The 12,851-nt window shown below is 39.1% G+C and overlaps 1 protein-coding gene across 1 annotated transcript in view; it reads left to right on the top strand.

Moving 5' to 3' along the window:
• Positions 1 to 12,851, top strand: part of LOC118209725 (NACHT, LRR and PYD domains-containing protein 12-like) — a gene marked incomplete at its 3' end in the record, with an annotated part of 29,078 nt that overhangs the window by 6,590 nt on the left and 9,637 nt on the right. The window contains exons 5-8 of the mRNA XM_035385295.1: positions 441 to 510; positions 5,245 to 5,584; positions 6,327 to 8,157; positions 10,476 to 10,649. Of these exons, the coding sequence (XP_035241186.1) occupies positions 441 to 510; positions 5,245 to 5,584; positions 6,327 to 8,157; positions 10,476 to 10,649 (2,415 nt within the window). The remainder of the gene's footprint in view (positions 1 to 440; positions 511 to 5,244; positions 5,585 to 6,326; positions 8,158 to 10,475; positions 10,650 to 12,851) is intronic.

Below are 12,851 nucleotides of genomic sequence, written 5' to 3'. Positions count from 1 at the left end.
TAGGTTATATTTATTATAAATATTATTATTATTGTTGTGATTTAGAGCTGCAGTAAGAGGATGAGTTTATCTGGAAGCTCTGTCTCCATGTGCTGTGAGTTAGAGCTGCAGTAAGAGGATGAGTTTAACTGGAAGCTTTGTCTCCATGTGCTGTGAGTTAGAGCTGCAGTAAGAGGGTGAGTTTAACTGGAAGCTCTGTCTCCATGTGCTGTGAGTTAGAGCTACAGTAAGAGGATGACTTTAACTGGAAGCTCTGTCTCCATGTGCTGTGAGTTAGAGCTGCAGTAAGAGGGTGAGTTTAACTGGAAGCTCTGTCTCCATGTGCTGTGAGTTAGAGCTGCAGTAAGAGGATGAGTTTAACTGGATGCTCTGTCTCCATGTGCTGTGAGTTAGAGCTGCAGTAAGAGGATGAGTTTAACTAGAAGCTGTTTTGTTTGCAGGATACCGCAGTCACTCCAGTCTTGCTCTTTAGAAGAGAACAGTTCAGAGAAATTATCTTTCACAAGACAGGTAAGTTCTGTTTTTTTTCAATTGTTTTTAATTCATTTGTGTTTTATTTGTATTGTAAGTTTCATTTGAATATATAATGCACGTATCATATACAATATATAGAATACATAGTTGAGGTCAAACGTTTACATACACCTAAGCTAAGGACATTCAAACTCTATTTTTTACTACAGCACACATTTCATGTTACCATACATTCTCTGCGTTAAGTCAATTAGGGTATTTACTTCATTTCCATAAGAGGTCTTTTAAAAAAAATAGCTGGGACAGATTTATGTCAGCTTTTATGTACTATATCAGATGTTCAGCTATGCACTTAAATAGACTGTCAAAAGCAAAAAGTGTGGTTTTTCTAAAAAAATTAAAAAATTATGTTTTACATTATGATCAAAAAAAAATGATTGCAATTAGACATTCCAGTGCCAAGTAAATGACCTAAAAGTAAACTACTGCTACCCTCTCTAAGATCTACCCATCGTGACTTTTTCCCCTGTTTGGAAGCCTCATATACGTTACAGTAATCATACAGTGTTGAGTTCTTCAAGCTGATTTACATACTGTAGCTTTCGAACGTAGCTTATGCCGTCCTTCTAGCTGAAACTACAGCTTAGCTATTCTACTGCTTACTGACTGACTTTCACTTTGCGTTTTCACGTAGCGCATGAGTGGAAGCTTAGCGCACACTTTAGTAGAGCTTTGACTATTGGCAAATGCTTTGCATAAAAGATACTGAAGTACTATAAAGGGCACTATATTATTATAAATAGTTAATGATTCGATTTTATATTTTTGTCATTTTCCTCCTTGTGATGCCAAAAATGCCAAACACGGAACTGTGTAAAGTGTGGGTATATTTCATTTGTAGTTGTGTAAATACAGAAATATGAATGACATTCCCGGCAAGATTATACAGGTGCAAAAACAATAGTTTAATGTTTTATTTTTGGTTATCCAGCAAGGCAGTGTAATGACCGAGAGGTTTTCATGAGTCAGAGGGGGGCTCGAAGCTGCCTGCACACTTCCAAAAGTGCTGCAGGCAGCCACGCTATCCAGTGAGCCACTAGCGAAGGAGATATATAAGCAGAATTTTGTGGTTTTAAACAAGTGCACTTCTATACATGTCATTTTGCATGTGCATCCGATGAGTCATTAGCAAGGTAGCTATAAGGAAATTTTATACCTGCTGGTGAGGCAGGGTTATGAGAGGACAATTTGTTATGGTTGTTAGAGTTACACAGTACATACACCTCAGTGCTCGGCAGTATCCTTGTGCCTCGGAACTTGAACTCATTCAGTTACTTTCTTTCAGACTCTAATGCCAAAGGATTGTAATTATACTGTATTCTAACCCGAGTTACTGGGACAGGTGGTTTAGGCCCGAGGACTCAGTTCCAGCACCTCAGAAATTCAGAAGTTGTGTGCTATGACACTTTACACCAGTCTTAGAGGTTTTAACATGGGTTCCACATGTGGCAGATTCCTGATTCTTGTTGTAGCCTGGGGCTGCACTATCAGAGGGGTGGAGACTTGTATCTGCCGTGGCACCCAGAGGTTGCGACGTTACATCGGGCTCCGTACTCAGAGGTCCAGTGACCACTAGTACCGGCCTCCATCTCTGAGACTTAAAGGTGTGGTTCCCTCCGGACAGATACCGGACAGTCTCAACTGCACTCTCAGAGGGGTTGAGACGTGTACCGCCGTGGGACCCAGGCACCCGGGTTTAGTATCAGCACTTATCAGACTCTGCTTTCAGGCTGGAACTTAGGAGCCTAGGCTATGCACCCGGCTTAGCACTGGTCATTTATTTGTTCCTCATAGGCTAGAAACCTAATCCTTTAACCTTGTTACTGCACTCAGAGGTGTTTGTATTAAGGCCTAAAGCCTTTAAACTTGTTACTAGACTGGTACTCAGAGGTTTTTATATTAAGGTCTAAAGCCTTTAAACTTGTTACTAGACTTGTACTCGGAGGTTTTTATATTAAGGTCTAAAGCCTTTAAACTTGTTACTAGACTTGTACTCAAAGGTTTTTATATTAAGGTCTAAGGCCTTTAAACTTGTTACTAGGCTTGTACTCAGGTAATCAGTTCCGAGGCTCAAGAACACTTACCACAGTGCCCTGGGACACCGCACCTCAGCTTGTATGCACTGATATTAGTGGGTTAGCATATGGCCGGTGATGCTGTGGACAATGTGAGGTTATTCACGAAATTATGGATCATACTGAAAACATAGTGGTTTATTGTTACAATGTGTATATATATATATATATATATATATATATATATATATAAAGTAGGAACATAAGAGTATTCTCACACATTTAAGTTCTAACCAACCAGCGATCCCCCTCCCCCTTCTTCCCGTGTAGATCCAGGGGAGCCATTATCCAGATGATAGTATTAAGATACTTTGTACGACGGTGCGTGATCTGAAGATTGTTTCTATCATACATTTTGATACCTTTCTTTTGTGGAGGCCCCAGGTGGTGGTTCTTCTATAATCCAGTCACTTATGTAGGCAAATTCATCCCCCTCACTCCTCAATCCTTCAAACACCTTAATTCCTATCATCTTTTCCATATTACCATCAGACCCACATCCAACCAAGCCTCTTCCACCTCATTACATTTTATATTGCCTCACATGTTTTAATAAAAGCTCATACTGTATTTACAGAACATGTCATGCCCCAGAGTTATTTAGGATTCTGTTTGAGGGTGACCTGACCCAATGACACCATATGGAGGCGCTGTGGCACTGTCTGTGAGTGGTGTCCAGCCTCCGCCTGGCATGTCCAAGCGGCAGGAGGGTGAGCTGTATGTCCATTGATCCCCAAGTTGGTATGTCCAGAGCCCATCTTCAAAAGGGAAAGATGGCTGAAGAATGCAGAAGATTGCTCTTCCGCAATAAACGGTGTCGTAAACAGTCCCATGCAGGATGCATTGATTGCTTTCCTAGCTGCAGGTCTCATCCTTTAGGCATTTATGGCCCCCACCTGTGTGTAGCAGTTGAACACAAGTAGAAACCAGACGTGACAGAGTCCTTTTGCAGTGAATTTTTACCTTACATAGCTAATGTTAAGCTCGGTGAAAATGCAGGAAGCGGAACTCTCTAAAGTTTGGGTGCATTGTATTATTTTAGTGCTTATTAATTTAGCATCTGGAGGTGGACCATGGCTGGGAAAAAAGATATACACAATATTCCAATCTGGAGAGGTTTCCAGGATATGTGGGCCCACCTTTGGGAAAACGCATGTCAAATTTTACTGCTTTGTTAAATCCACTTTTTTATTGGTGTTGTATACATCCTGGGGTACGATTGTAAAAAGAAATCTGGTTTCATCCAGTATCTGAAGTATATATAATCACTACAGAATAAACAAAATACAAAACATTTTTGGATTTCTTCTTTGTTTTTCAGGATGAATATGTCCTGTATGTTTACAGAGCGAGACTCCCGTGTGATCAGGGGTTATTTTGGTAGAAATGTTCTCTTTATTTCAAGCTTTGAACCATGTCTGGACTGCATATAGTTTCATATATGGAGATAACAGTACTGCGTGGAGATAATGAGGTTTCCTTAAGACAGGGGAGGTTCCTACAAAAAGCCCTGGATTTTAAGTGGGGTTTAAGGGGTTAACTCCTCTAAAGACACAACTTAACATCAAATCAAGTTCTGGAGTGCTGCCTGATCCTCCGTGCCTCACAGAAAGTCCAGATTCCTTTAGCAGGTCCCACAAATGGCAGCAGAGGAAGACTCCAAACTGAGACTTTTAAACTGGAAGCATTCAGTTCAGTTAGCATTTACTAAATGCACTGCACAGAGCAACTCCTTTATTATATGGAAATTCATGATTTAGCACAAGTAGTATCTCTATTTGTCTCTTTTCTGGCTGTCAAAAACACTCAAAGATCCTGTTGCATTTATCTGAGCAACTGTAATACAACACATGCTGTTAAAAATGTTTGGTTCTCCCAACTAAAACGTTTAAAGTAACTGTATACAATAGCACTTTTCAGTTTGCTGTACCTTCAAGGTTCTGTGCACTACAAACTCTATGATCCAGCGACAATTATTTTATGTTGGCTGAGCAACGATAAATAAGTTGTATTAACAATTTGATTTGGCAATACTGACTTACATTAGTATTGAGGTATTCAGCCAACAAAATATTGTCACTATTTTTTCTCTAAATCTCTAAATATTATAATAATAATAACTAATAAAATAATACTACTACATTTTGTATTCAAATACAATAACAAAATTACCAAATTCATGTAACTAAATATTTTACACTGGGCCAACCTAAATAATAAAGGTATTTGTAGGGAGAAAAACAAACAAGACAAAATTCTATCCATCCATCTGGTAACATTTTTGTAACATTTATTTAATTATTATTTGATAATAATATGATTAATGGTAAATTATGAGGAATTGACATACTCACCAACCCACCTCTTCATGTGTTTATTTCACACTGATACAGCACACCTCTTCATGTGTTTATTTCACACTGATACAGCACACCTCTTCATGTGTTTATTTCACACTGATACAGCACACCTCTTCATGTGTTTATTTCACACTGATACAGCACACATCTTCATGTGTTTATTTCACTCTGATACAGCACACCTCTTCATGTGTTTATTTCACACTGATACAGCACACCTCTTCATGTGTTTATTTCACACTGATACAGCACACCTCTTCTTGTGTTTATTTCAGTCTCTCCTGCGCACTTTGATGAAGCTGAAGAAGGATGAGAAGTTGAAACAGTTTCAGAGCCATCTGAGTCAGGATTGCCCAGAATGCTTTAAGACTCTGTCTGAAGATCCCTCTGTACTGGTTAAGTTTATGAAGATGAAGGAATTGTTCAAAAGTCATCGAATTGAAGATTACCCAGAATGCATTGAGAGAGAGCAGAAGGATCCTGAGGCCCTGTACATAGTTGAGAAGTTGCTGGAGACCTTTGGCAGTGAGAGGTCTCTGAAGATCACACTCCACATCCTGAGGAACATGAAGCAGAAGGATCTCACTGACTCACTGGAGAGAGATGAGCAGCGCAGTAAGAGTTTTCTCTCATTGCGAATGTGTGTCCATCCAAATGTTGGAATTAGCTATAGCATCCACACTTTCATAATAGTGTTTTACATTGACAACATTACATATAGAAAGTGTCACAACCAATGCGCACACAAAGGCATTTCAACAAAATTATAGCATGAAGCAGTGATTATGGGGGTAAGCAAATGTACATGAGATTAAATGTCCCTGAGGGGGATTCAAAGCAGGAATCTTGTGCTCAAAAGCCAGTGACTAAACCACTGTCCCATTAGACAGACTGCCCCAAGGTTGTATCCAGGGCTAAAGAGCACTCAGGATAACAATATTATATTTTCAAATTACCATGTAACAACAACCTGAGACGTGAAGTGTAGAAGCACATTTGAACCAATTTTCAGTGTTTTAATGTTTTTTCCCTTCATCCGTAGTGTACAAATGCAACAGTGTGTGCTTCCTTGCTGATATGATGTATTTATGATGGATTATATTTCAGAGTTATGTAATACTGTGTGAGAAGTGTGTAACACACTGTGAGAGAGGTGTGTAACATACTGTTTGAGGTATGTACAACACTGTGAGAGGCATAACATACTGTTAGACTTATGTAACACTGATGTGTGTAAAATGCTGTTAAGAAAGAGTCTATTAATATTTTTATTGGCAGTTTAAAAAAAATCTATTAGTGAATGAGAAATGTTTATCACATTTTAAACATAATTGTTTCTCATATTTCCTCTCTTCAGATGAATCCATAAAAATAGCCCAGAAGGCACTTAAAGCTCATCTAAAGAGGAAGTTTGAATGCATATTTGAAGGTTTAGCAAAGCAGAGCAACCCAACCCTCCTCAATGAGATCTATACAGAGCTCTACATCACAGAGGGGGGAAGTGTGGGGGTCAATAATGAACACGAGGTCAGACAGATTGAGACAGCATCCAAGAGACAAACCACACAGGAGACTGCAATCCTCTGCAATGACATCTTTAAGCCTTTACCTGGACAAGAGGAACCCATCAGAACTGTGCTTACAAAGGGCATCGCTGGCATTGGGAAAACTGTCTCTGTGCAAAAGTTCATTCTGGACTGGGCAGGAGGAAAAGCCAATCAGGACATTGATTTCATCTTCACTCTTCCTTTCCGAGATCTGAATTTGAAGAAGGAAAGAGCATTCAGTCTGATGCAACTTCTGCAGCACTACTTTCCACAACTGAAAGAGAGCCAAAGTGTTGAGGGTGATGAGGTCAAAGTGGTGTTTATTTTTGATGGTCTGGATGAGTGTCGACTTCCTCTAGAATTCCAAAGCAATAAGGACTGCTGTGATATAACAGAATCATCATCAGTGGATGTGCTGCTGACCAACCTCATTAAGGGGAATCTGCTTCCCTCTGCTCTCCTCTGGATCACCTCCCGACCAGCAGCAGCCAGTCAGATCCCTCCTGAGTGTGTCCACCGAGTGACAGAGGTACGCGGGTTCAATGATCCACAGAAGGAGGAGTACTTCAGGAAGAGAATCAGAGACCAGAACAAGGCCAGCAGAATTATCGCACACATAAAGTCATCCAGGAGTCTCTACATCATGTGTCACATACCTGTCTTCTGCTGGATTTCTGCTACTGTTCTGGAGACAATGTTGGGTAAAGCAAAGAGTGGAGATCTGCCTAAAACTCTGACTGAAATGTACACACACTTCCTGCTCATTCAGACTAATGTGAAGAATCAGAAGTATCATGGCACTGATGAGACAGGCTCAAAGAAGATGTCAGCAGCAGATACAGAAATCATCCTGAAACTGGGGCGGCTGGCTTTTCTACAGCTGAAAAAGGGCAATCTGATATTCTATGAAGAGGACCTGAGAGAGGGTGGCATTGATGTCAGTGAAGCTTCAGTGTACTGTGGGGTGTGCACAGAGATCTTTAAAGAGGAGTGTGGGTTGGATCAGGAGAAGGTTTACTGCTTTGTGCATCTGAGCATTCAGGAGTATCTGGCTGCCTTGTTTGTGTTTCATTCATGTGTGAATAAGAACAGAAATGTACTCAGAGCAGAAGAATCAAAATCTCATAGTGACAGAGTGCAGCTGTCTGAGTTACACAGGAGTGCAGTGGATCAGGCCTTAAAGAGTAAGAATGGACACCTGGACCTTTTCCTCAGATTCCTTCTTGGCCTCTCTCTGGACTCCAGTCAGATTCTCTTCGGAGGACTACTGACGCAGACAGGAAGGAGATCACCTGTACCAGACCTACAGACACAGACAGAAAGCAGATCACAGAGCATTGAGAAAACAGTCCAGTACATTAAGTGGAGACTCAGAGGGGAATCTTCAGCAGAGAGGACCATCAATCTGTTCCACTGTCTCAGTGAACTGAATGACAACTCCCTAGTGGAGGAAATTCAGAATTCCCTGAGATCAGGAAAACTTTCTGATAACGAGCTGAAACCAGACCAGTGTTCAGCTCTGGCCTTTGTGTTACTGATGTCAGAGGAGATCCTGGATGAGTTTGACTTGAAGACCTACAACACATCAGCAGCATGTCATCAGAGACTGCTACCAGTAGTCAGGAACTGCAGGAAGGCCATGTGAGTATTATGTCATTAATAAAGTAGATGATTGACAGTGTATTTTCACACTTAATATTTCTAGTGAGAGTAAAGTACGATAAAATTGTCTGGGAAGTGAAAATTTTGTATAAATGATAACTTCTGGATCATTTTAACAGTTAGTGCCCTCATTTAAACCCTTTGCGCACATGCCAAATCTGCCCAATCATTGCCAATTCATGGGGTACCTTATTTAAAGCTTTATAACTCCAGACGTGAGCATCACAGAGACTTGAATAATGGCTTAAATGAAGAAAGACATTTGTACCATTTACAATACTAAGTTCATATTCATAATGTAGAAAGAAATAAAGTGCCACAAATGCAATTGTCTAAGCAAAATAATCCAAATTGAATTTGCTCTTTTTTAGTTTGCAATGAAGTACTGACTGAACCCATATATAAAACAGGTTACACTATATGTGTCCTGGATCAAAAACTCCGTGACCACAAGTTCATAAAATCTAAGGGTGGATATTTAGAACTACTATAGATTTATGAAGCAAAAACTAAGTAGTGTACCCAGTGTCTCCAAAACTATCCAAAATGTCTAAATTATGCATTGCTGTAAATCATGTATTTCACTACAAATCAACTGTTTTGTCTGAAGAAACTCACTGCTGCATCATTTTCAAGTGAGAATTACAAGATTTTCATCGGTACAGAGGCCTAAAATATCTAGGTGTCCTGAAACATATCCAAAATCTCTCCAAAAATTAATGAAAAGCTTTTTTTCTTCTATAAAGCAGATGCACATGCCCCTTTTGAAGGTTTAAGATGAAGCATTGATATTAGATTAAAAATAATGCTAAAACATTATGACACAATATGGAACAGTACCTAAATGTGTAATCATTAATTCCATATTTTTTTATCCGTATCTTTTCCTGTACTCTACAGTATGTAATGTTTCCTTGAATGAGAATTGGACGACATTAAAACAAATTCAACTGTCCACCACTATGTTCCAGTTCAGGTCACATCTGATGCATTAAACATAATGACTACTTAGCAACCAATGAACGCTTACATTACAGTTACATTACACTCAAATAAAAAAATTAGCACAGCTATTTTGGAAGGTACCCAGGCATCACAAATAAGTGTATATTTCACAAACGAGTTGTCCGAGACAATATATGACCACTCTGTCTTGAAAGGGACATCTCTACACGTAAAACCAATGGTAAGGTTGTATATTTATTCCATATTAATTCCAAAATATTGACAGTAGAATAACATGGTATAATTTTTTAAAAATTCCTCTTCTTTATTTAAGTGTTCAGTGAGCAGTATTTTTCACTGTACTGGTATACCTTCGGCTATTGTTGGCTTTATCTTGTTGCAATGACAGAATACAAATTTTTAGCGGTAAAAGAATGTTTTTACGTATGCCCAGATGCTCAAGTTTGGTGTTGAATAATGTGTTTCCATTTAAACCAATCCAGACCAGGTCAGAGCACATTTTGCTATTTTGGTGGTGTTATGAATGCGGCACACATGTGAATGCATGACACAGATGTGAGAAATATTTTATTTCAGTTTGACTGTTTCAAATGCAAGCTGTGCTCAGTTACGCAGTCCAATGGCAGCTATTTTTGCAGTGCATCTGTATGGAGCTAACAGCATCATTTAGAATTGATCATTGACTAAACTGACACAGTGGCCTCAGTGAAGTGGATTATTTCTAATCCTGAATCAATTACATTCTGTCATCAAACTGAAGATGAATTATTTGTAATTATAACAACTGCGCTCACCCCTATGAGAGCAGGGAGGCTTCATTGAAAAGCCTGGGAACAGTCAAAAAAAAGTGTTCATCCTTTAATACTTTCTCCACACATTAAGCCAGCACACCACCAACTTGCGTGTTATTGGTCAATGATTGAGCGAACGTTTGGAATGTTAAAAATGTATTTTAGATGCTTGGAAGGGTTGGGTGGTACATTACAATACAGCCCTCAGAAAGTCAGTGCATTCTTTGTGGTGTGTTGTGTTATACACTAAATAGCCATACACCTTGGATGTGACACAGACCCCACAGAGTAGACATTACAGGACATTCATAGGGAGAGAGAAAGAGATTACAGCACACAGAGTGCACGAGAGAGCAGGGACTTGTTGGCTGTGGAGCCGTTTCTCTCGTGAGCATACATTCATCTTATCAAGTGCATGTCTGAAATAAATGAAACTTAGTTGAAGTGGTGAAATGTTTTCTTTATTTTTAATTGTGGTATTAAACAGAAATTGACAGTAAAGAAACAATATTCATAATATACTATATTAACTCTCTGCAGACTGAACAACTGTAACCTCACAGAGGAGTCCTGTGATATTGTGGCCTCAGCTCTCCAGTCATCAAACTCAACCCTGAGAGATCTGGACCTCAGCTACAATAACCTGGGAGATTCAGGAGTGAAGCTGCTCTGTGCTGGACTGATGAGTCCAAACTGTAAACTACAGACACTGGGGTGAGTAGTGCTGTGTACTGTGTGACCTGAACTGTTGTAGCTGTGTAAGGGTTTGAATTTTGTCACAGGGAAGAAAACAAATTTCCTGATTTCATTCATTTTCAAAACCTGTAACCTGAATGTTTGTGTGAATACAATTTAGCATATATGCGTATTGACTAGGGTGTGCTCAAATTATCGCTAGACACTGTACCCTGGAGAGAGAGACACTCTACTGCTGCCATCTAAGTGTTCTCTGACACTAAAACCTCAGTCAGAGTACAAGTGAGCAATTCATGACCTCTGTATTATTTTATCCATCTGGGCACTGACTCTAGCAGCTGTCCCAGAGGAGCTGCACATCCTGCTAGTGAAATTAACAAATATGCCCAGTGAGTAACACAGTAAGGATGTTACCCCAAAACTTTATTAACGAGGCCAATGCAGTGATTGGTTCTTACAGAGATGCACACTTCAGTCAGCGTATAAGTGAGCCATGTAGTTTGGTGCAGTGTAAGAGAAAACAGTTTATCATATGACAAAATATGAAAGTTGCCAATAACCAGGAATAGGCAGCTTTAACAATGTTAAGAGGCAATCATTTGGATGGATTTTCCACCAAGATTATACAGATGCAAAAGCAATAGTTTAAATGTTTAATTGGGATGGCAGGTACGATATGTACCTGCCTTGGTGGGGCGGCATGCCCCATACCTATACAGCCCAGAGAGTTTGGCACTTTTCAGGGTTCCCTTCAAAAATAACGGCAATGACCACTAACTCTCAGCCCTTAAAAACATTCATTTCTGTACCTTCTGACCTCATTTCAACAGACAGAATTCACAAACAATGTCACACGTTCGCACAATAAAGCCCCAAACTTAGGGGATTTTGTGTTTTTTCCTCCTTCTTCCTGCCTGATTACATCGTCAAAAATGCTCCAGGCCCACAAAGAATACATCACCCCATTGGAAATTTAGGTATATCAGCCAATAGAAACATCAGATACACACACAAATATACAAGTACACATTTAAAAGTACAAAACTTTGCAGCCATAATGTCTGCAGTCTTTTAGCTCACTGGGTTGCCGTTGGAACTTTTTTAAACAGATGCAGGTTCATCCCCCCTCGGACTCACGCGATCCTCTAACTAATTACACTGGATTGATGGCTAACTAAAAATAAAACATTTAAATTATTGCTTTGGCATCTGTAAAATCCTTGTGGGAAACTCATTTATATTTCACAAATCCAAATAACATACACCCACACTTTAGACAGTTCCACCTTCACCTTCAAGTTTTACATTAGCTACCTTGCTAAAGATACGACAGATTGTGTGTTTAATGTTACTACAGACAGCTCTGAAATTAAGCACTAAAATCGGTGACGCATTTCTGTCTGGTAGGTAACATTACTGGTCGTACAGAAACTGGCGCAAGATAATGACTTCCCCATGCCTGGTATATCGCTTTTTTAAAAATCAAAATGGTTGTATTATGCCAGTATTGGTACTGTAACTACTTCTTAACTAGACTACTGTAGCGACCCTGCAACGCCATATTTCTAAATTAATGTTAGCTAGCACTATATATATCCTCTACCGACATGCAGACAATTAGTAGGTCTGTCATGTACAATAGCCCATCAAAACCACTTTAATTTAAAAATGACATACACTTTCATTTATTTGTCATTAATGGTAAAGTAAAAAGATTTAATCTATGCCTATGTGTTTTTTTCAGCTAGAATGTGTGTTTGTATGCATTTATGTGCATGCATGTCTCTCATGGCCTACATTTATATGAATTTTTATTATAACTTACTCATAATAAACCCAGTACAAAAAGAAATGATATCTGATGAAAAACACATTTTCAACATACAAAAATGCCAAGTTACTTACACATACAGTGTACTGTCTTTAAGTCATTCATACAAATCTAGGCCTGCCCTTAAAAGTATTGATATTACATGATATTACATGAAACAATTTCTTAGCTCACACAAATTAAACAAGCTGTATTCCAAAGCAATGCTACCCAATGTTTCCTGAATAGTTTAAAGTAATTTGGCCCTTTGGGACTTTGTATGACTGGCATGCCCTTATGATCGAATCTGTTATTTCTGTATATGTTGCATGTCCTCCTGCAAGGACCTATGGTGATGGTCCTTCTAACTATAATTTTCTTCACAGAAACTTTCAATTACTTTTCTTCAT

The sequence above is a fragment of the Anguilla anguilla genome, chromosome 12 (genome assembly GCF_013347855.1).
Source record: "Anguilla anguilla isolate fAngAng1 chromosome 12, fAngAng1.pri, whole genome shotgun sequence".
In the NCBI taxonomy this organism is placed as follows: domain Eukaryota; kingdom Metazoa; phylum Chordata; class Actinopteri; order Anguilliformes; family Anguillidae; genus Anguilla; species Anguilla anguilla.
Note: the sequence above shows the minus strand (reverse complement) of the source record. Positions and strands in the feature narration are given on the sequence as shown.